This window comes from Zalophus californianus, chromosome 1, assembly GCF_009762305.2.
Source record: "Zalophus californianus isolate mZalCal1 chromosome 1, mZalCal1.pri.v2, whole genome shotgun sequence".
In the NCBI taxonomy this organism is placed as follows: Eukaryota; Metazoa; Chordata; class Mammalia; order Carnivora; family Otariidae; genus Zalophus; species Zalophus californianus.
This window is the reverse complement of record NC_045595.1, coordinates 92,529,228-92,554,045: the sequence shown is the minus strand read 5'-3', so window position 1 is coordinate 92,554,045 and position 24,818 is coordinate 92,529,228. Positions and strand designations below refer to the sequence as shown.

The window sequence follows — 24,818 nt, the reverse complement described above, 5'->3', positions numbered from 1 at the left end:
TCACATAGGTCTGTTTTAACTTGTCTGAAAGACTGACTTTCATCTGTTTCACCTAACTTGGAATTCACGCAGGCCAGAAAAGTGGCAGCCATTGTTCAAAAACAAAGGAACAACCTGTAGATATCTGAGGCAAAAGATTATGCTTCAATCACCTAAGGCCTAGGAGGAAAAACAAAACAAAACAGAGTTTCTTTGGGAAATTAGGGCACTCAAGAACACCTATGTATACAGGGGATTTCAGAAAGACACAGATATGCCTAGAACCAGATGCATGCTCAGAAAAGACCTGAGAAAAGGAAATATCTGAAGATGAATGAAAATGAAAACACATTACAAAACAAATAACCTACAAAGATCTTAAGAGTTAACCTTGGGCTGATCCCTAAGCTCAGTTTAAGTCTGCCTAAGTGTTGAAGGAGAGCCCCAGCACAGAGCCAATTCTCAAAGACTAAAAGACATGTTTTGTTTGTCTGTTTTAGCACCTGGTGTTCAAGGGTATCTCTGTCAAAACGCCAGCTGGATACAAGCTAAGGAAAAGAAACTTCAGCGACCACTGGAGGAATAAAGTCTGCAAAAATAATCAGGAAAAATGACTAGACAAATGGACTATTACAGCATTCAATGATCAACCACAACAAAACCTAGGAAAGAAAATATGATTTCCAGAGTTACCACAATATTCAAATGTCCAGTTTTCAACAAAAAATAATAAGGCTTACAAAGAAACAGGAAAACAGCCACTCAAACAAACAAAATAGAATCTGTCCCTGAGGAAGCCCAGACACTGAACTTACTAGACAAAGACTTTTTTTGTTTGTTTAAAATTTTTTTATTTATTTGACAGAGAGAGAGAGAGAGAGAGAGTGCGCACAAGTAGAGGGAGTGGCAGGCAGAGGGAGAGGAAGAAGCGGGCTCCCCCAGGGAGCAGGGAGCCTGATGTGGGGCTCAATCCAAGGACCCTGGGATCATGACCTGAGCCAAAGGCAGACAACTGACTGAGCCACCCAGGCGCCCCAAGACTTTTTTTTTTTTTTAAGATTTTATGAGAGAAAGAGAGACAGAGAACATGAGACAGCACAAGCACAAGTTGGAGGGGAGGGCAGAGAGGGAGAAGCAGGCTCCCCACAGAGCAGGGAGCCCAGCATAGGACTCAACCCCAGGACCCTGGGATCATGACCTGAGCCAAAGGCAGACACTTAACCAACTAAGCCACCCAGATGCCCCTAGACAAAGACTTTAAAATAACTGTCTTAAATATGGCCAAAGATGCAAAGAAAAACATGAACAAAGATATTTAAAAATCAGAAAACAATGTATGAACAAAATGAGAATATCAAAAGGCAAGAAATCATAAAAAGGAACCAAACAAATTCTGGGGCTGAAAACTACCATAATTGGGGGGGGTAATCATTACAGGGGTTCAATAGCAGATTTGAGAAAAGAGAAGAAAGGATCAGGAAACCTGAAGATAATTTAAATTATCCAGTCTGAGCAAAAAGAAAAGAAAAAATGAAGTTAATAGAAACTAAGAGACCTATGAAATACCATCATTTGAACCAACATATGCAGCAAGGCAATACCAGAGGGAGGAGAAAGAGAAAAAAGGGACAGAGATTATTTGAAGAAATAATGTCCAGAAACTTCCCAAATTTGATGTAAAACATGAAGTGACAAATCCAAGAAACTAAGTAGAATAAACACAGCCCCCCCCAACTGAGCCACATTATCATCAAATTACTAAAAGATAAAGACAGAATCTTGAAAGTAGCAAGACAGAAGTGACTCACCATATACAAGAGATCCTCAGTAAGATTATCAATTGATTTCTGAGTAGAAAAACCATGAAGGCCAAAAGACAATGGGATGACTTAGAGCACTGAAAGAATAAAACTGTCAACCAAGAACTCCATGTTTGGCAAACTGTCCTTGAAAAATGAGGGACAAAGTAAGACATTCCAAGATCAAAGCTGAAGAGTTCATTACCACTGGGCCTCCCCTACAAGAAATGGTAAAGGGAATCCTTCAGGTTGAAATGAAAAAAATACTAGACAGTACCATACAACTGTATGAAGAAATAAAGATCTCTAGTAAAGGTAATTACATGGGGAAATGTAAAAGCCAGTATTATATATATATTTTTTTTAAGATTTTATTTATTTATTTGACACAGAGAGAGAGAGAGCAAAAACAAGCAGGGGGAGATGTAGGCAGAGGGAGAGGAAGAAGCAGGATCCCGGGAAGCAGGGAGCCTGACACAGGGCTCGATCCCAGGACCCTGAGATCAATTCCCGAGCCGAAGGCAGACACTTAACCAACTGAGCCAGTCAGGTGCCCCATATTTTTGATTTGTAATACCATTTTTTATTTCTTATGTGATTTAAAAAACAAATGCAGCCCAGAAAGTTTTACTGGTGAACTCTACAAAACATTTAAGAAATTATACCAATTCTCTACAATCTCTCCCAGAAGACAGAATCAGAGGGAATACTTCCTAAATAATTCTATGAGGCCAGCATTACGCTATTACCAAAACCAGAAAAAGACATTACAAGAAAACTACAAACCAATGTCTCTCGTGAACACAGACGTAAGAACCCTCAACAAAATATTAGCAAATCAAATCCAGCAATGTTATAAAAGTAATTATATACTACTTCCAAGTGGGATTTATCACAGGTAGGCAGATTCAACGTTTGAAAATCAATTCATGTAATCCACTGCATCAACAGGCTGAAGAAGAAAAATCACAAGAACCTGTCAGTAGATAGAGAAAAAGCAATACTAGGACTATAAGGGCAACTTCTCAACTTGATAAAGATCATCTAACCAAAAATCTACAGCTAACATCATGCATAATGGTGAAAAACTAGAAGCTTTCCCACTAAGATCAGGTACAAGGCAAAAACGCCCTCTCCACTACTTTTCAAAACTGTACTGTAAGTCCTAGCTAATCCAGTAAAACAAGAAAATATACAAAAGGTACACAGACTGGGAAGGAAGAAATCAAACTTTGTTCACAGATAACATAATAATCTATGTAGAAAATCCTAAAGAATTGGCAAAAACACTGCTGAAACTAATAAGCAATTATAACAAGGTTGCAGGATACAAAGTTAATAAAAGTTAATCACTTTCCTATATACCAGTAGTGAATTTGAAACTAAGAACACAATACCATTTACATTAGTACCCACTAACCAAAAAAGAAATAGAGGCATAAATCAAATAAAACACATTATAAGATCTGTATGAGGAAAACTATACAACTCTGATGAATAAAATGGAAGAATTAAATAAATGGAGACATATTCCATGTTTATGGATAGGAAGACTCAATATCGTCAAGAGGTCAGGTATTTCCAACTTGATCTCTAGATTTAACACTATTCCAATCAAAATCCCAACAAGTTATTTAGTGGATGTTGACAGACTGATTCTAAAGAGTATATTGAGGGGCAAAAACCTCAGAACAGCCAACACAATATTGAAGGACAAAATATAGTTGAAGGACTGACAATACCTAACTGCAAGACTTACTATAAAGCTACAGTAATCAAGATGTGTGGTACTGGTGAAGGAACAAACAAATAGATCAATGGAACAGAACAGAGAAACCAGAAATAGACCCACATAAATATAATCAACTGATCTTTGACAAAAAATAAAAATAAACAAAGGCAATACAATGGAAGAAAGATCATTTTTCAACGAATAGTGCTGGAACAACTCAACGTCCACAAGCAAAAAAATTAATCTAGACACAGACCTTACACTTCTCATGACAATTAACTCAAAATGGATCCAGAGACCTGAATATAAAACACAAAACTCTAAAACGCCTAGAAGATAACATAGGAGAAAAACAAATAACCTTGGGTATGGTGGTATCTTTCTACCAAAGGCATGATCTATGAAAAAAATAACTGATAAGTTGACCTCATTATAATTAAAAACTTCTGCTCTGCAAATGACACTTTCTAGAGAAATGAGAATATAACCACAGTCTGGGAGAAAGTATTTGCCAAATATACATGTGATAAAGGAACTGCTATCTAATGTATACAGAAAGCTCTTAAAACTCAACAATAAGAAAACCTGATTAAGGGGAGCCTGGGTGGCTCAGTTAATCGTCTGCCTTCAGCTCGGGTCACGATCCTGGGCTCCCTGCTCAGCGGGAAGCCTGCTTCTCCCTCTCCCACTCCCCCTGCTTGTGTTCCCTCTCTCGCTGTGTATCTATCAAATAAATAAATAAAATCTTAAAAAAAAGAAAGAAAAGAAAACCTGATTTAAAAAATGAGCTAAAGATAAAAAAAGGGGGGGGGCTAAAGATCTGAACAGACACCTCACCAAAGGAAACAAAAACATACAGATGGCAAATGAGCACATGATAAGATGCTCCACATCATGTCATCAGGGAAATACAAATTAAAATGAGATACATCTATGAGATACATACATACATCTATGAGATATATACACATCTATGAGAATGGCCAAAATCCAGAACACTGACTGACAAGACCAAATCCTGGTGAGAATACAGAAGTACAGAAACTCCTGGTGGGTCAATGTACATTCATCAGTTGTAACAAATGTACCCTTCTGGTTCTGCATATTGATAGTGACGTAAGCTGAGCATGTGTGATAGCAGAGCATATATGGGAACTCTGTAGTTTTCACTTAAATTTTTCTGTGAAACTAAAGAGCTCCAAAAAATAAAATTTATTTTATAAAAAGTATTATATACCATGACCAAGTCGGATATACTCCAGGAATGCAGAAGCGGTTCAACATACAAAATATCAATATAACACACATTAATAGAATGAAGGACAAAAACTACACTATCATTTCAACTGTTGCAGAAAAGGAATTTGACAAAATCTATCAACCGTTCAAGATTAAAAAAAAGAAACAACACTCAGAAAACTAGGAAAGAAGGAAATTTTCTCACAACGAGTAAGGGCATTTATGAAAAACCCATAGTTAACACATTCAGTGGTGAGAGACAAAGTTCTCCCCCTAAGATCAGGAACAAAATAAGGATGCCTGCTTTCACCAATGCCATTCAACAGTGTGCTGGATATTCTAGTCAGAGTAACTAGACAAGAAAAAAATAGTCAAAGGTATCCAAATTGGAGAGAAAGTAAAAATACCTCTTTTGCAAAAAATATGATCCTATATAATATCCCAAAGAATCCACAAGAAGGCTAGTAAAGCTAATAAGCTCTGCAAAGTTGCAGGTTGCATGATCAACAAACAAAAATCAGTTGTGTAGTTGTCTTTCTAATAACGAACAATCCAAAAAGGAAATCGAGAAAGGAATTCCATTTATAATAGTATCTAAGAGAATAAAACAGGTAAGAGTAAATTTAACCAAGAGGTGAAAGACTTGTACACTAAAGACTACAAAACATTACTGAAAGAAATAAAAGACCAAAATAAATGGAAAGATACCCTATGCTCACAGGTCGAAACATCTTACTACATTAAGTGATCTGAAGATTCAATGCAATCTCTATCAAAATTCCAACATCCTTGTTTTGCAGAAATCTAAAAGCCAATCTTCAAATTCATATGGAACTCCAAAGATCCCAAAAAGCCAAACCAATCTTTAAAAACAACTTGAGAAGACTCACAGTTCTCAATATTAAAACCTACTACAAAAAACTACAGTAATGAAAACCAGCATGTGGATAAACCTAACTAGACCAATTAAATAGTATTAAAGAGTCCAGGAAAAACCCACACATGTACAGCCCACTGATTTTTGACAAGGATACCAAGGTATTCAATAGGGAAGAACAATCTGTTCAACAAATGGATGCTGGGATAACTGGATTTCTACATGCAAAAGAATAAAGTTGGATCCTTAACTCACATCATATGTAAAAATTTACTCAAAATTGATCAAACCAAAATGTAAAAGCTAAAAGCATAAAATTCCTAAAAGAAAACATAGGGAGAAAGCTTCATGAGACTGGACTTATCAACAGGTACCCTGACAAGCACAAACAACAACAAAGATATATTGGACTTCATAAAATTTTAAAATTTTTGTACACCAAATGACATTATCAAGAAAGTGAAAAGACAACCTACAGAATGGGAGGAAATATTTGCAAATCATATAGCTGATAAGGCTTTAATATCCAAAATATAAAGCACTCCAACAATTCAACAAGAAACAAATAATTAAAAATGCACAAAGGAGGGGCGCCTGGGTGGCTCAGTCGGTTAGGCAGCTGCCTTCGGCTCAGGTCATGATCCCAGGGTCCTGGGATCAAGCCCGTCAGGCTCCTTGCTCAGCAGGGAGCCTGCTTCTCCCTCTCCCTCGGTCACTCCCCCTGCTTGGGCTCGCTCTCTCTCATTCTCTCTCTCTCTGTCAAATAAAAAAAATTAAAAATGCACAAAGGAATCTAATAGATATTTCTCCAAAGAAGATCTACAAATGGCCAATAAGCACATGAAAAGATGCTCAACATCACTAATCATTAGGGAAATTTAAATGAAAATTACCCATTAGGAGAGCTGTTTATCAAAACATAGCAGAAATTAACAAGTGCTGGAGACAGTGAGACGTAACTGGAACCCCGTGCAGTGAAAATGTAAAACAGCGCAGCCACTGTGGAAAACAGTATGGTGTTTCCTCAAAGCAAACATAAAATTACCATATGACTCAATAATTCCACTCCTAGGTGTATACCCAAAAGAACTGAAAACGGGGATTCAGATAGATACTTGCATACCGATGTTTATTGCGGCATTAGTCACAACAGCCAAAAGCTGGAAACAAACCATGTGTCCATCACAGATGAATGTGGTATACACGTACAATGGAATATTACTTAGCTGTGAAAAGTTAAAGTTCTGATACATGCTACCACATTGATGAACCTTGAAAACATTATGCTAAGTAAAATAAATTAGACTCAAGAAGACAACTACATGATCCCACTTACACGGGATACCTAGAATAGGTAAATTCACAGGGAGGAGATTTACAACAACATCTATCGGAGCTTCTTCTCTGGCGATGGAGGGCTCCTCTGAGGAAAAGGTATTATCAAGGTGTGTGGGTAAGGTGGAAAGGGAGTCTTTTTCTACTTGAAAAATTTCTGGAAGATAGTGGTAATGGCTGCAAACAGTGTGAATGTAGTTAATGCCACTACATTATACCCTTAAAAATGGTTAAAAAGGCAAACTTCATGTTATTTATACACACACACATATATATGTTTTTACCGTGATAAAAAATATTGCCAAAAAAAAAAAAAAAAAACTTTTTTCTAAAGACAAGGTAAAACTGCCATGACAGAAACAAAAGATGAAGCTGGGCCAATAAGGGAGGGCGTATTTCTCCTACACAGGGATTCAAAACAAACCTAAGAAGGAAAATAGGAGAAAAGCAGTGTCTACAGTCCCCATGCCACACTTCCAACTGTACCCAGAGCACAGCCATGGATGAGTCCCCATGACCTGGCTGGCCGTAGCTCAGCTCTGGCCATCTCCCCAGAAGACTGTGGGGCACAGACACGGGAAGATGCTGTTAACTCATCACCCACCAACTGTGTCCCGGACACCCCTGAAGACACTGGAGATAAAATGATGGCTAGGACACCCTGCCCTCATGGAGCTTATAGTTTAGTGGGTGAGACATAAATCTAACCAGCGGGAGACAGAAAGCAGACCTCTGAAAAAGTAAAGACCTTCTGAACTCGAAAAAAGAAAGTTATCTATAAACCTTAAAAAAATTAAAGTATAAAAGAAGCATTTTGAGATATGAACATTAGAAGAGAAAAGAGCTTTTATAACAACATCTATTGGAGTTTCTTCTCTGGCCATGGAGGGCTCCTCTGAGGAAAAGGCAGAAGGCTGACACTGTGAGCCCAGGCAGCCCCGGCCCCCAGCCGCCACCCGAGGTTGGTGAGAGCCTCTCCTGCCTACCTGAGGCCACCTTAGGTTGGTTGCCAACAATTCCAACGGTCCTCCCATTCATTCTTGCAAAACCAACAACGATGTTCTTGGCATAATTGGGCATGATCTCAAAAAATTCTCGCTCATCAATAACCTGCAGGGATAAATTTACACCTGAGCTCAAAATGATAAAGAACCAGATACAGCTACATTACAGAATGACAGAGCTGGAGAGCCCCCACCCACCACATGGTCTGCAAGGATGCAGGCATAGCAGTGCCTCCTCCCTCCTGGGGAGGAGAAACCAGTGCACCCTTTTTAAAGGTTCTATTTGAATTTGGCATCATTTTACTCTTTTAACCTTATTTTGAAATCATTTCAAACTTACATAAAAATTTCCAGAACAGTAAAAAAAGTATATCTCCATTTAACATTTTACCACATACATTTTACCGTTCCTTCTCTATCCCCACCTACATCTCCTCTATTTATTTATATACATATAAGTAAATTTATATATACACATATATATTTTTCTCTCTCTACTACATATGTAGATATGTACGTCTATGCACACAATTTTTCTCCTGAACTATTTGAGAGTAAGTTACAGACAAGATACCTCTTCACTTCTAAGTACCTCAGTATGTACCTTCTAAGAACAAGAACATTATCATATAACTGCAGTGAGATTGTCAAAATCAGGAAACTAATACTACTAGCTACTATAAAACCTTGTTCAAATATTGCCAGTTATTCCAATAACACTCTTTATAGCAACAAAAATCTGGCTCTAGAATCTAACCCAAGAGCAGCAGTTGCTTCTAGTAGTCACATCACTTAACCTGCTCTAACTCCCCCCCGCTTCAGTCCTTTTCTTCATGATCAAGACATCTTTGAAGACCACAGACTGGTCATTTGGTTATTTGCCTTCCATTTGGGTTTAATGTTTCTTCATATTTAATGTCAGGGTAAGCATTTTTGGCAGAGTATCACAGAAGTGACCCTCTCAGTAAATCACATCAAAAGGCACATAATGGGGGCATCTGGGTGGCTCAGTTTAGTGTCTGACTCTTGATCTCATCTCAGGTCTTGAACTCAGGATCATGGATTCAAGCCCGGTGTTGGGCTCCACGCCGAGCATGAAGCCTACTTAAAAAAAGGGGAGGGGGCGCACATAATGTCAATTTGGCCATTAATGGTGGTGATATATGCAGGTTTCTCCCCTGTAAAATAAGTATACTGTGGGGAAATACTTAGAAATTATGTAAAAATCCTATTTTTCATCAAACTTTCACCCACTAGCCTTAGCATTCATGATTCTTACCTGACCCAATTATTGCCATGATAGCTGCCGAACAGGGATTTCCCTCACCCCATTTATTAGCTAGCATTATACTATAAGAGAGCTCTCTTGTCTTTCCCATTTATTTACATCATCCACAAGTATGAATTTAGGAATTCTTGTTTTATTATGTGGATTGTAATCTTTGCCATCATTATTTTATGTTTAAATTGCCCCATATTTGCCAGTGAGAGCTCATTCAAGGGGGGGTCCTGTGCCATTTGATGTTTTTCCATCCCTCTTTGAGCAACTATGTTACATTCTGGAATGACCTTACTTTCAGGTTCATCTTGTACTTTTTCTTGGCCCAAGCCCAGAATCAGCCATTTCTCCAAAGGGTTCAGATTCCTTGGGGGAGGTGGGGGGTAGGCGCACGTAAGCTTGCTTCTAAAAAGCTGTCCTAGAGGACAGAGCTAGGAAATCCACAGATACACACACACCCATTTCTAAAAGTAGTATGAAAACACTGAGTTCATATTAATAACTCTAATTCTAATCCAATTCAACCACGGGATTCATTCTAATTTTCCCCTTACCATATTCAGAACTCCTTTCTTCTACAGTAGATATTGGACTCCCGTTATCCTCAAAGTGAACTTATTTAATCCTTAAATACAGAGTAACTGGTTTCAGAAAACCCCCTATAACTGCAAACAAAACAAAAACTAAAATTCAGTACTGCTTTACAACTATTTGTCGCTGGACTAAAGGTATATAGTCAAAATACTGTCTTCAAAAGTTATTCATTTGAAACACAGGTTCATTTGATTTTATTTCATCTTAAAGGTTTTCCCTCAGTCTTGATTTTCTTTAACATGTAAACATTAACATAGATTAATGTCACTCCCTTCCACCCTAATTCTACTCACCCTGTCATTAATTTCATTTTCTGATTTATCTCTCGTGTATATTACAGAAATGAGTAGATACATGTATACCTTTTTAATTCCCCCTTCTGTCTAAGAAGGAAAGTAACTTACTACAAATACTCTTTAGCACTTCGGATTTCTTCACTTAACAATATATCCTGAGAATCGCTTCCTATCAGTTCATAGAGATCACACTCACTCTTCCTGCCTAGGACTCTACTGTGTGGAGGGACCAAAGTTTACTCAACTAATCTCCCATGTGTTTACATTAAATTCAGGCTGCCTACATTATTTTTTAACACAACAGTAGTAATCTTGTACATCTATAATTTTGGAATATGAGAAGTATATCTTCAGTGTAAATACCTGAAAGGTGCACTGCTGGGTTCACATGTAAATAATACCCACTTAGTCTTAGAAATTACCATATGCCCTTCCCAGCAATTTATGAGACAGTCTGCTTTGCCAGACTTACCAATGGAAAATGTTTTCAAGTTGTTAATTTTTTGCCAATCTGCCAGATGAGAAATGATAACTCAGTGTAATTTTAATTTGCATTTCTAACATAATGAGTCAAGTGGAAAATCTTTCCATATGTTTAAAGTCCATTTTATATATATTTTTGTGAGCTATCCATGGTTTCTGCCTGTTTTTCTATAAATTTTGGTCTTTACTTCTACAATTTTTAAGTTTTTTTAACATATTAAGGATATTAGTCTTTTTTGTCTTTTTTTTTTTTTTCAGATTTATTTGAGAGGCAAGATGGTGGAGGCGTAGGAGACCTAAATTTCATCTGGTCCCAGGAATTCAGCTAGATAGGTATCAAACCATTCTGAACACCTACAAACTCAACAGGAGATTGAAGAAAAGAATAGTAGCAACTCTCTGAACAGAAAAGTCATCACACTGTAGAAGCAGGGACCCAACAAGTGGCAGATCCGGGGAGACTCCCCTTCCTCCCCTAGGAGTGGTGCCACAGGAGCACACCGCAGAGATCTGCTGGGTTTTAAGACTCCACACAGGATCGTGTGCCAGAGATAGAAATGCTGGGTCACAGGCCGGGTGAGCATGGAGTCACAGAAAGGGGGTGCCTGAGTGCAGAGCTCCAAGATATCGGAGGGGGACAGCCGGCTGCAAAGATGGAGCCGAAGAGTGGGCTCTCAGCTCGGGGTTGCCATAACCCGTGATGCATGGCACAGTCAGGCCACTGCTCCCCCAGCAGGGACCCAACAAGCGGCAGATCCAGGGAGACTCCCCTTCCTCCCCTGGGAGAAGCAGCACGGGAGCGCACTGCAGGGATCTGCTGGGTTTGGAGACTCCACACGAGGTCGGGTGCCAGAGATAGAAACGCTCGGTCACAGGCCAGGTGAGCACAGAGTGTGGCCGGAGACCAGGGAGACAGGAGTGATTGACCACTTTTCTCCGGGGGCTCACTGAGGAGTGGGGCCCCAAGTTCTTGGCTCCTCCGGGGCGGAGACTGGGAGGCCACTACTTTCACTCTCGTCCTCCAAAGCTGAATGGAAAGCTTGCAGGGAACAAAAGCACCGGAGAGCAAACCTGAGCAGATTACTTAGCGGGCAATTCCGCCTCCGACAAAGACATTTAAGAACCACAGCAACAGGCCTCTCCCCCAGAAGATCAGCAAGAACAGCCAGCCAAGACCAAGTTTACCGATCAATGAGAATGGCACAACACCAGCGCTAGGCGAATACAACACATAGAATTCATGGCCTTTTTCCCCATGATTCTTCAACCTTTCCCAAAGCTAATTTTAAAAATTTTTTTTTAATTTTTCTTTTTCTCTTTTTCAACCGACATCTTATCTCTTTTATTTTAATCTTTTTTATTTTTCATTTTTAGAGTCATATTCTATCCCTTCAGAGTAGTTACCCTTATTTTTGGTATATATTTATAAGTTGTTCCCTAATCTTTAAAATTTTGGGATACAGTTTCTTCTAACAGTTCAAAATATACCCTAAATCTCTAGTGTATGGCTTTGTTCTAGTCTCCTGCCTGATCATTCTCTCCCCTTTTTTTTCTTTTTAATTTCTCTTCATTTTCAACCACCATCTTATCAATTCCTTTTATAAAATCTTTTATAATATTCATGCTTACAGTCATATTCTATCCCTTCATTGCATTTACCCTTATTTTTGTACATATAAGTTTTTCATTCTTTAAAATATTAGGAAGGCAGTTTCTTCTAACAGACCAAAATACACCCAAAATCTAGTGTGTGGCACTGATCTATTCACCAGCCTGATCATACTTGATCATATTCTTTTTTTTTCTTTTTCCCTTTCTTTTCCTCCCAATTTTGAATCTCTTCTGATTTGTTTAGTGTATATTTTTCTAGGTTCATTGTTATCTGGTTAGCATTTTGTTCTCTCATTCATCTATTCTACTCTGGACAAAATGACAAGAGGGAAAAACTCACCTCAAAAAAAAAGAAGAAGAGGCAGGACTGACTGCCAGGGACCTAATCAATACATTAGTAAGATGTCGGAACTAGAGTTCAGAATGACGATTATAAAGATACTAACTGGGCTTGAAAAAAGCATGGAAGATACCAGAAAATCACTTTCTGGAGAAATAAAAGAACTAAAATCTAACCAAGTCGAAATCAAAAAGGCTATTAATGAGGTGCAATCAAAAATGGAGGCTCTAACTGCTAGGATAAATGAAGTAGAAGAGACAATTAGTGATATAGAAGACCAAACAGAGATCAAAAAAGCTGAGAAAAAGAGATAATCAACTACTGGATCACGAGGGCAGAATTCGAGAAATAAGTGATACCATAAGATGAAACATTAGAATAATTGGGATCCCAGAAGAAGAAGAAAGAAAGAGGGGGGCAGGAGGTATATTGGAGCAAATTATAGCAGAGAACTTCCCTAATTTGGGGAAGGAAACAGGCATCAAACTCCAGGAGGCACACAGAACCCCCCTCAAAATCAATAAAAGTAGGTCAAAACCCCGACATCCAATAGTAAAACAAATCTCAGAGACAAAGAGAAAATCCTGAAAGCAACTCAGGACAAGAGGTCTGTAATGTACAATGGTAGAAACATTAGATTGGCAGCAGACCTATCCACAGAGACCTGGCAGGCCAGAAAGGACTGGCATGATATATTCAGAGCACTAAATGAGAAAAATATGCAGCCAAGAATACTATATCCAGCTAGGCTGTCATTGAAAATAGAAGGAGATATAAAAAGCTTCCAGGACAAACAAAAACTAAAAGAATTTGCAAACACAAAACCAGCCCTACAAGAAACATTGAAAGGGGTCCTGTAAGCAAAGAGAGAGCCTAAAAGCAACACAGACCAGAAAGGAACAGAGACAATATACAGTAACAGCCACCTTACAGGCAATACAATGGCACTAAATTCGTATCTTTCAATAGTTACCCTGAATGTAAATGGGCTAAATGCCCCAAGCAAAAGACATAGGCTATCAGATTGGATAAAAAAACAAGACCCTTCGATATGCTGCCTGCAAGAGACTCATTTTAGACCCAAAGACACTTCCAGATTGAAAGTGAGGGGGTGGAAAACCATTTATCATGCAAATGGACATAAAAGAAAGCTGGGGAGGCAATCCTCAGATCAGACAAATTAGATTTTAAAACAAAGACTGTAATAAGAGATGAGGAAGGACACTATATCCTACTTAAAAGGTCTATCCAACAAGAAGATCTAACAATTGTAAATATCTATGCCCCTAACATGGGAGCGGCCAATTATATAAGCCAATTAATAACAAAAGCAAAGAAACACATTGACAACGATACAATAATAGTGGGGGACTTTAACACCCCCGACTGAAATGGACAGATCATCGAAGCAAAAGATCAACAAGGAAATAAAGCCTTTAAATGAAACACTGGACCAAATGGACTTCACAGACATATTCAGAACATTCCATCCCAAAGCAACGGAATACACATTCTTCTCTAGTGCCCATGGAACATTCTCCAGAATAGATCACATCCTAGGTCACAAATCAGGTCTCAACCGGTACCAAAAGATTGGGATCATTCCCTGCATATTTTCAGACCACAATGCTTTGAAACTACAACTCAATCACAAGAGGAAAGTCGGAAAGAACTCAAATACATGGAGGCTAAAGAGCATGCTACTAAAGAATGAAAGGCTCAACCAGGAAATTAAGAAGTAAAAAAATTCATGGAAACCAATGAAAATGAAAACACAGCTGTTCAAAATCTTTGGGATGCAGCAAAGGCAATCCTAACAGGAAAGTATATAGCAATACAAGCCTTTCTCAAGAAACAAGAAAGGTCTCAAATACACAACCTAACCCTACACCTAAAGGAGTTAGAGAAAAAACAGCAAATAAAGCCTAAACCCAGCAAGAGAAGAGAAATAATAAAGATCAGAGCAGAAATCAATGAAAGAGAAACCAAAAGAACAGTAGAACAGATCAACGAAAATAGGAGCTGGTTCTTTGAAAGAATTAACAAGATTGATAAACCCCTGGCCAGACTTATCAAAAAGAAAATAGAAATGACCCAAATCAACAAAATATGAATGAAAGAGGAGAGATCACAACCAACACCAAAGAAATACAAACAATTATAAGAACATATTATAAGCAACTATATGTCAGCATATCAATCTGGAAGAAATGGACACATTCCTAGAGATGTATAAACTACCAAAACGGAAACAGGAAGAAATAGAAAACCTGAACAGACCTATAAGCCCACGAAGGAAATTGAAGCAGTCATCAAAAATCTCCCAACAAACAAAAGCCCAGGGCCAGATGGCTTCCCAAGGGAATTCTACCAAACATTTAAAGAAGAATTAATACCTATCGTTCTGAAACTGTTCCAAAAAATAGAAATGGAAGGGAAACTTCCAAACTCATTTTACAAGGCCAGCATTACCTTGATCCCAAAACCAGACAAAGACCCCATCAAAAAGGAGAATTACAGACCAATATCCCTGATGAACACGGATGCAAAAATTCTCACCAAAATACTAGCCAATAGGATCCAACAGTACACTAAAAGGATTATTCACCACGACCAAGTGGGACTTATTCCTGAGCTGCAAGGCTGGTTCAACATCTGCAAATCAATCAATGTGATACAACACATTAATAAAAGAAAGAAAAAGAACCATATGATCCTCTCAACAGATGCAGAAAAAGCATTTCACAAAGTACAGAACCCTTTTTTTTTTTTTTAAGATTTTTATTTATTTATTTGAGAGAGAGAATGAGATAGAGAGAGAGCATGAGAGGGGGGAGGGCCCGAGGGAGCAGACTCCCCGCTGAGCAGGGAGCCCGATGCGGGACTCGATCCCGGGACTCCAGGATCATGACCTGAGCCGAAGGCAGTCGCCTAACCAACTGAGCCACCCAGGCGCCCCAGAACCCTTTCTTGATTAAAACTCTTCAGAGTACATGGGAGCCTGGGTGGCTGTCGGTTAAGCAACTGCCTTCAGCTCAGGTCATGATCCTGGAGTCCTGGGATTGAGTCCCGCATCAGACTCCCCACTCGGCGGGGAGTCTGCTTCTCCCTCTGACCCTCTCCCTTCTCGTGCTCTGTCTCATTCTTTCTCTCTCAAATAAATAAAATCTTTAAAAAAAAAAACTCTTCAGAGTGTAGGGAGAGAGGGTACATACCTCAATATCATAAAAGTCATCTATGTAAAACCCACAGCAAATATCATCTCAATGGGGAAAAACTGAGAGCTTTCCCCCTAAGGTCAGGAACGTGGCAGGGATGTCCACTATCACCACTGCTATTCAACACAGTACTAGAATTCCTAGCCTCAGCAATCAGACAACAAAAAGAAATAAAAGGTATCCGAACTGGCAAAGAAGAAGTCAAACTCTCACTCTTTGCAGACGATAGGATACTTTATGTGCAAAACCCAAAAGACTCCACCCCAAAACTGCTAGAACTCATACAGGAATTCAGTAAAGTGGCAGGATATAAAATCAATCCACAGAAATCAGATGCATTTCTATACAACAACCAGACAGCACAAAGAGAAATTAAGGAGTCGATCCCATTTACAATTGCACCCAAAACTGTAAGATACCTAGGAATAAACCTAACCAAAGAGGCAAAGAATCTGTACTCAGAAAACTACAGAATACTCATGAAAAAAGTTGAGGAAGACACAAAGAAATGGAAAAACATTCCATGCTCATGGATCGAAAGAACAAATATTGTGAAGATGTCAATACTACCTAGAGCAATCTACACATTTAATGCAATCCCTATCAAAATACCATCAACTTTTTTCAAAGAAATGGAACAAATAATCCTAAAATTTGCATGGAACCAGAAAACACCCTGAATAGCTAAAGGAATGTTGAAAAAGAAGAGCAAAGCCAGTGGCATCACAATTCCAGACTTCAAGGTCTATTACAAAGCTGTAATCATCAAAACAGTATGGTACTGGCACAAAAACAGACACATAGATCAGTGGAACAGAATAGAGAGCCCAGAAATGGATTCTCAACTCTATGGTCAACTCATCTTTGACAAAGCAGGAAAGAACGTCCAATGGAAAAAAGACAGGCTCTTCAACAAATGGTGTTGGGAAAATTGGACAGCCACATGCAGAAGAATGAAACTGGACCATTTCCTTACACCACACACAAAAATAGACTCCAGATGGTTGAAAGACCTAAACGTGAGACAGGAGTCCATCAACATCCTAAAGGAGAACACAGGTAGCAACCTCTTCAACCTCAGCCGCAGCAACTTCTTCCTAGAAACATCATCAAAGGCAAGGGAAGCAAGGGCAAAAATGAACTCTTGGGACTTCATCAAGATAAAAAGCTTTTGCACAGCAAAGGAAACAGTTCACAAAACCAAAAGACCACCAACAGAATGGGAGAAGATATTTGCAAATGACATATCAGATATAGAGCCAGTATCCAAAATCTATAAAGAACTTATCAAACTCAACACCCAAAGAACAAAGAATCCAATCAAGAAATGGGCAGAAGACATGAACAGACATTTTTCCAAAGACATCCAAATGGCCAACAGACACATGGAAGAGTGCTCAACATCGCTCGGCATCAGGGAAATCCAAATCAAAACCTCAATGTGATACCACCTTACACCAGTCAGAATGGCTAAAATTAACAAGTCAGGAAATGACAGATGTTGACGAGGATGTGGAGAAAGGGGAACCCTCCTACACTGTGGGTGGGAATGCAAGCTGGTGCAGCCACTCTAAAACAGTATGGAGGTTCCTCAAAAAGTTGAAAATAGAGCTATCCTATGACCCAGCAATTGCACTACTGGGTATTTACCCCAAAAATACAAATGTAGGGATCCAAAGGGGCATATGCACCCCAGTGTTTATAGAAGCAATGTCCACAATAGCCAAACTATGGAAAGAGCCAAGATATCCATCGACAGATGAATGGATAAAGAAGATACGGTGTGTGTGTGTGTGTGTGTGTGTGTGTGTGTGTGTGTGTGTGTGTAATGGAATATTATGCAGCCATCAAAAAAAAGAAAGAAAGAAATCTTGCCTTCTAAATAGGACTTCTAAAAGTTCCAATTTTGTGCTCCACTGCTCTATCACTTACCAGTAGCTGGCTGCGGAGGCTCCCTTCCCCCAAGGTCTATCTTCCCGAATATCACCTCGGATTCACTTCTCTGCACATCCTACCTTCCAGAAAGTGGTGACTTTTCTGTTCATAGAGTTGCTATTCTTTTCTTCAATCTCCTGTTGAGTCTGTAGGTATTCAGAATGGTTTGATACCTATCTAGCTGAATTCCTGGGACCAGACGAAATTTAGGTCTCCTACTCGTCTGCCATCTTGCCCACTTCAATAACCATATTTTCTCATTTCAATCAAGAATAGATTTTCAAGTGAAACCATGCTTTAGTTTCTGTTGCTATAAATTTATAGTTTTGATCAGTGTTTGTGATATTTTCACTTTATGGAATTTAACAATGCTCTCTTTCTGGCCTAATATGTAATCAACTTTTGTGAATGTTCCATGCATACTGGAAGTGGTAATTTAATGCCTATTACAAGGCTGTAAAGTCTGAAATAGATCCCGAAGATCCACCTATTAGTGTGACTGAGATCTCGTATATCTTTATTTTTTCATCCATTTGACCTGCCTTGTATTAATTATGTGTTTAAGTCAAATATTTGTTTCTACCTGTGGCTCCTTGGATTTCCCATAGTTTCTGCTTTTATACATGGTTTTATCATTTGTGACAGATTTTTTTTTTTAATCACCAGTATGAATTGTGGCTTTTACCATGTGAAAATGTCTTTCCTTGCCATAATTAAAACTTCAATTTTATGTCACCCAATATTAGGATCACAAACACAGCTATGTTGTTTCTGTCTCTGGTATACCTCTTGCCCATCCCTTATTTTTAACTTTTCTGAATCATTTTAAGTGTCTCCTATATACCACATATAATTGGTCTTGCTTTATGAGACAAATTAAACCTCTTTTTCTTTTAATAAAGGAGGTAAGTGAGTTTAATAAGCTAATCCATTCATATTTATTCACATAAAAGACATTTGGTTTTTACTCTTTATAATTACTCTCTATGAATCATGTTGTATTTGCTGTTTGTGTGTTTATACTGTTATTTGCGGATTCATATTTTTGATCTAGTGGGTACTTTTGCAATCATACCTATTTAATAAGCCTTCATCTGTTTATTATTTCCTGTTTTATTAACTGGGTTGCCTATTTGTAATAGTATCTGTTGACTCAACAATCAGTGAACTTATGCTGCTATACTCTTTCTTCTTCCTTCTCCCATTTTTTCAGTTGCGTTTTTTCTGCAACTAAAACATATCATTTATACATTGTCCTCCATCCTCATTTCCAGCCCTGCTTTAGTCTTAGAATTATAATTAAATAAGCACCATCAATTCTTACATCAAAATTTCTCCTTGAAAACCTCTTACTTGGATGAAACTCATCTGCTAGAAGATTTCTCAAGAAAAGCTCGGGAACACAGTATTCCCTCAGTTCTTAAATAGTTAAAACTGGTTTTCTCTAGTCTTAATGTATGAACATCAGGTTGGCCAGATATAAAATCTTTAGTCTCATAATCTCTCCTCCAGTCTCCTGAAAGTGCTTTTCCATTGTTGCCTTGTTTTATGTTTTGCTTTTAAGAAGTCCAATGCTACTCAGTCTCTCATCTTTTTAAGGTATAGGAAATTTTTGCCTCCAAGTCCTGAAGATTTTTTACTTTAAAAATCTAATAATCACTCTTGGATATTTACTCAAGTTTGATCACTCCAGCTTAATTTTTCCAGGTGCTCAGTGGGCTTTTTCATTAGGTAGCTCTAGGTCTTATTTAAATGTGTTTTCTTAGAACACAGTTTTAAACATTAATTCAGGTCTTGATTTTTCTTCCTCAGACATTCCAATTACATCTATGTTCACTCTTTGCTTATCATCTACTTAAATCACTTTACCTTTTTATCTTCAATTTCTTGGTTTTTCCACTCTTCTTCAGTGTTCCTTATTAAATTTCATTCAAGTGAATTCTCCCTAAAACACTTTCTAATTCTGTCTTCATGTCTGATAAACAATTTTGGGTCCCCCCCCCATTTTAATTCAATCAGCTCTTACTTCTATTTCATGTCAATTTTTTCATGAGTTTCTAAGTTTATGATTTTCAAAATCTCAAATATTTACTTGAAGCTACTGAACTCAGACTGCAGTATAATCATGTACTTCATGATTGACTTTATAGCAAAGGGTGTTTTCTCAATTAAAGTTTTTTATTCTCATTTTTTATTTTAAAAAGCTTTATATAAACTACTTGTATCTGTGCATTTTGTTCACAGAGTTGGCAGTGGGATGGCAAACATGACTCCCAGTTCAAGAGCCCCCTTGTCTGTCAGTACAGCAAAATGCCATTTAGTTAATACACATCTTGATTTTAGGGAGGGGTAATGAAAGGGGTAATAGCTCCTTCAATATTTGTGGTTTTTATCTTGTAGACATACATCTACCTTGCTTCATTTTTCCTTCACTTCACAATTTCCAAAAATGCCTTTCCTTTCCTTCTAATAGGTCTTCCCCAGAAGCAATGCCCTTCCATGACTGCCTTCTTTATTCCTGTGTGCATGTTTAAGTTCCTCCCCTGAAGTCATTGCTGACCTAACAGGACTCTTTTACAGTATTTTCACTCTTATAGTGAACTTCCTCTTCCTTAGAGTAATTTTACCTAAATTCCCTTCTCTTTCTTCTGTGCAGTTTCTCAACACTCCAACTCTCCACAGAGACTTGTAGTGGGAACTCAAGAAACAGACCAATTAGAAATTGGAGTTGTTCTTATTGTTAATTGAAGTTTGTAGTTTCCTGTCTCTGGGCTATATTAAAGCCATGAATATGATAGTTTTAATTGTTGTTCTTATTAACCTATACAGTTCTTGAAGCATATGTAAGAGTTCTGGACTTAGGAGACCACCACTAAGCTTGACTATCCAGAAAGCTCTCTTTTTTAAAATTTTAAATATTAATACGGACCAAATTCCATTGCTGGGTTCCAATCTAATGAATATACTCATAAAAATATACTAATATACACACAGATGTTTATTGCAGTACTGCTTGTAAGAGCAAAACCTAGAGGACCTAAATGTCCAACAGCAGGGCAATGTTCCATCCATAAAATGGAATACTATATAGTCATTACAATAAATGAGGTAAATCTGTATGATAGAGAAAGAAAGTGAAAAAGAGCAAAGTGTGAAAGTGTATAATACAATGTTTTTTGAATTAGAAGTAAATATATGGATATATCATTTGGCATGTAATAAATTTTTTTGGAAAAACAGACACAAAACTTAATACTGCTTACCTCTGGGAAAGAAGACTGATATGAAGATTTAATTTTAATTAATTTAATTAAATTAATTAAGGAAGGAAAAGATGTGCATTTCATTTTACATGTTTCTGTAATTAAGGTTTTCCTATGTACATGTTACTTGCTTGATTTTTAAAGCATTAAGAGTGTAGCAGAGTCTGCTAAGTATTGATCTAAAATCCAACTTCCATTTCTACCACTGTAACAGAAATGATGGGCAAATGGCCACATTTTCCCAGCCTCCCTTGCAATTAGATGTGACTATTTGTGTTCTCTACAATGGACTTAATTACAATATCACAAATGAAAAAAAAACAAAATATATGTATTAAACTACTAGCTCAAAAGTTTGGGGGGGTAGGAGATAAACTGAAAGAAAGCAGAATATAAAAGCAGATAATAAAGCCTTAAAAAAGAAACAGAAAAATTAAAATGAAAAAGTTATTCTCTGAAATAGATTAACAGAATAGATAAACTACTAGGTAACCTATCAGGAAAACATAAAACAAGTTCCAGTCCAAAATGGCAATGCAGGAAGACCCTGAACACAAGTCTCCCATAAACACACAAATCTACACCCCTTCTACAGCAATTCCTCTTGAAGAACTGAGGGCTAACTGAACACCTTCTGCACAAGAAAAAGATAGATTACAGAGATAAGGCAAGACAGAGACGGGAATAAAGGGAACCTCCACCCCCCAAATGATGTGAACTGCAGTGGGGAGGGAAATGTGGAGGGATCCTGAGCAGATCTGTCTGCCCTGGGGCACAGAAAAAAAGCTAATAGTCTAAAAGGGCAACTAGAATATGAAGAAACCAGCCCCAGAACCCTGCCAAATGGCATAGGAGCTCCTGGAACTCTCCAGATCAAAAAGGGCTGGCAAGTGCCACAACTGAAGTTCCCTTCCACTCTGATAGCACAAATCAGACCAAGGTCTGGGCACCATAGCTGGCCTACTGGCTCAGTGAGCCCTGGATGTCCTGGCAGAAAAACAGCCACAGTTTAAAAGGAAAACTGGAATATAAAAGATCCAGCTCTAGAACTCTAGCAAAAAGTGGGGAAACTGCTGGAACTCTCTCTGGGACAGAGGGGTAGGCGAGCACCACAGTTTATATTTCCCCTCCACCTTGACAGCATGGGCAAAAGCAGGATCCACGAGTCCTAGTGGCAGCATGATCTGTCCCATCAAGACAGCCCCAGCACAGCACACACCAAAACACCCCAGGTCAGCAATCACTACAGCTCCAGCCATCTCGCCAAGGTGACAAAGGTATAAAGTACTGCAGAACACTCCCAAGCCCTCAACATGTTGGCTGCAGATTACTTGCTTGGGCACCTCCAATGCTGAGTACTCCAGGAACTCCAGCCAATACCTCACCTCATCTGCAGGTGCCCTACCAGGATGCATTCCTGCACTGAACACCCCAGGATATCCCAGCTCATACCCACTTCAACTTCAGCTGTCCTGCCAGGGAACCCTCTGGGTAGAGAACACCAGGACCACCCTGGCCCACATCCACTTCAGCTCCAGCCATCCCACCAGGGCAGCCCCAGCACAGTGACCCGGGACCCCCAGCCAATGCCAGCCACATCTCCAGAAAGTCAGCCAAAGGAACAGGTACACACAGTCTATACATGGAATGACCATATACAAGACTATTCCTTCAAGTGTAGAAGGGGCTGTTACACAGAATTCACAGAAACAAACACAAAAAGTCAAGCATAATGAGGAGAGAGAGGAATGTCCCAAATGAAAAAACACCACCAAACCTCAGAAAAAGAGGTAAATGAAATGCAGATAACCAGTCAACCTGATAAAGAATTCAAAATAATGGTTATAAAGATGCTCACCAGACTGGAGAGAAGAGTAGTTGAACTTGAGAACTTCAACAAAGAGAAGATTTTAAAAAGAACCAAGCAGAGTTGAAGAATATAAAAACTGAAATGAAAACACACTAGAGGGAATCAATAGCAGATCAGAGGATGCAGAAGAATGGATCAGTGAAGTGGAAGACAGGGTACTGGAAAGCACTCAAGATGAACACCAAAAAGTATTTTTTTAAATGAGGGCAGTTAAAGGGATCTCTTGGAAAACATCAAGCGAATATTCAGATTATAGGGATCCCAGAAGGAGAAGAAAGGGAGGGGCAGAAAACTTATTTGAAGAAATAATAGCTGAAAACTTCCCTAATCTGGGGAAGGAAACAGACATCCAGATTCAGGAAGCACAGAGAGTTTCAAACAAGATAATCCCAAGGAGGTGTGCATGACAACACATAATAATTAAAATGCCAAAGATTAAAAATAAAGAGAGAATCTTAAAAGCAGCAAGAGAGAAGCAACTAGTAACATAAAAGGCAAACTCCATAAGGTTATCAGTGGGTTTTTCAGTAGAAACTTTGCAGGCCTGAAGGGAGTGTCATGATATATTCAAAGTGCTAAAAGGAAAAACCCTACAACTAAGAATACTGTACCAGGCAAGATTATCACCCAGAATTGAAGGAGAGAGAAAGAGTTTCCCAAACAAAAGCAGCCTGACAAGAAATGTTAAAGGGACTTCAAGTGGAAAAGAGAAGGCCAAAATTAGAAGAAATTTACAAAAGTAAAAAATTTCATGAGTAAAAGCAAACACACAGTAAAAGTAGTAAGGCAATCATTTATAATGAAGGTTAAAAGACAAAAGTAGTAACGTCAATTATTATCTAAAAAGTTAGTTCAGGGAATTCATAAAATAAAAATATATAAAACATCATATACATAAAACATGGAGGGAGACAGTAAAAATGAAGCTCTTTTAGAATGTCTTCATACAGACTACTATATACTTAGGATGTTATAATATGAACCTCATGGTAACCACAAACCAAAAAACCTGTGATACACAAAAAAAAATAAAGAGAAAGAAAGCCAACCATAACACTAAAGAAAGTCATTAATCACAATAAAAAGAGAGAGAGAGGGCGCCTGGGTTGCTCAGTTGGTTAAGCGACTGCCTTCGGCTCAGGTCATGATCCTGGAGTCCCAGGATCGAGTCCCACATCGGGCTTCCTGCTCAGCAGGGAATCTGCTTCTCCCTCTGACCCTCTTCCCTCTCGTGCTTTCTATCTCTCATTCTCTCTCTCTCTCTCTCAAATAAATAAATAAAATCTTTAAAAAAATAAAAATAAATAAATAAAAAGAGAGAGAGAGAGAAGTAAGGAACAGAGAACTATAAAAACAACCAGAAAACAATGGACAACAGGCAACAAGTACATACCTACCAATAATTTCTTTAAATGTAATGGTTTAAATGAGCCAATCAAAAGACACAGGGTGATGGAAAGGATTAAAAAAAAACAAAACAAAACAAACAAAAAAAACACAAGGCCCATCTATATTCCATCTACAAGAAACTCATTTCATACCTAAAGACACAGACACACTGAAAATGAAAGGATGGATGAAGATCATTCCATGGAACTGTTAGGGGAAAAAAAAAAAAAGGCAGGGTAGCAATACTTAGATAAAATAGACTTTAAAACAAAGACTAACAAGGGACAAAAAAGGCCATTACATAATGGTAAGAGGACCAATCCAACAAGAAAATATAACATTTTAAATATCTATGCACCCAAGAGCAGAGCACCTAAATACATACAGCAAATATTAATGGACATCAAGAAATTGACAATTACAGTAATACTTTAATACTTCACTTATACCACTGGATAGATCATCCAGACAGAAAATCAATGAGCAAACAGTAGCCGTAAAAAACACACATGAACAGACATATATAGAACATTCCACCCAAAAACAGAATACACGTTCTTTTCAAGAGCACAGGG

At 38.2% G+C, this 24,818-nt stretch overlaps 1 protein-coding gene across 5 annotated transcripts in view; it reads right to left on the bottom strand.

The window, feature by feature from the left end:
• The window catches only part of PCCB (propionyl-CoA carboxylase subunit beta), a 100,092-nt gene that overhangs the window by 7,866 nt on the left and 67,408 nt on the right, over nucleotides 1-24,818 (bottom strand). For all 5 annotated transcript variants that reach the window (XM_027586162.2, XM_027586164.2, XM_027586163.2 and 2 more), the window contains one exon: nucleotides 7,948-8,071. In XM_027586162.2, coding sequence (XP_027441963.2) covers nucleotides 7,948-8,071 — 124 coding nt within the window. The remainder of the gene's footprint in view (nucleotides 1-7,947; nucleotides 8,072-24,818) is intronic.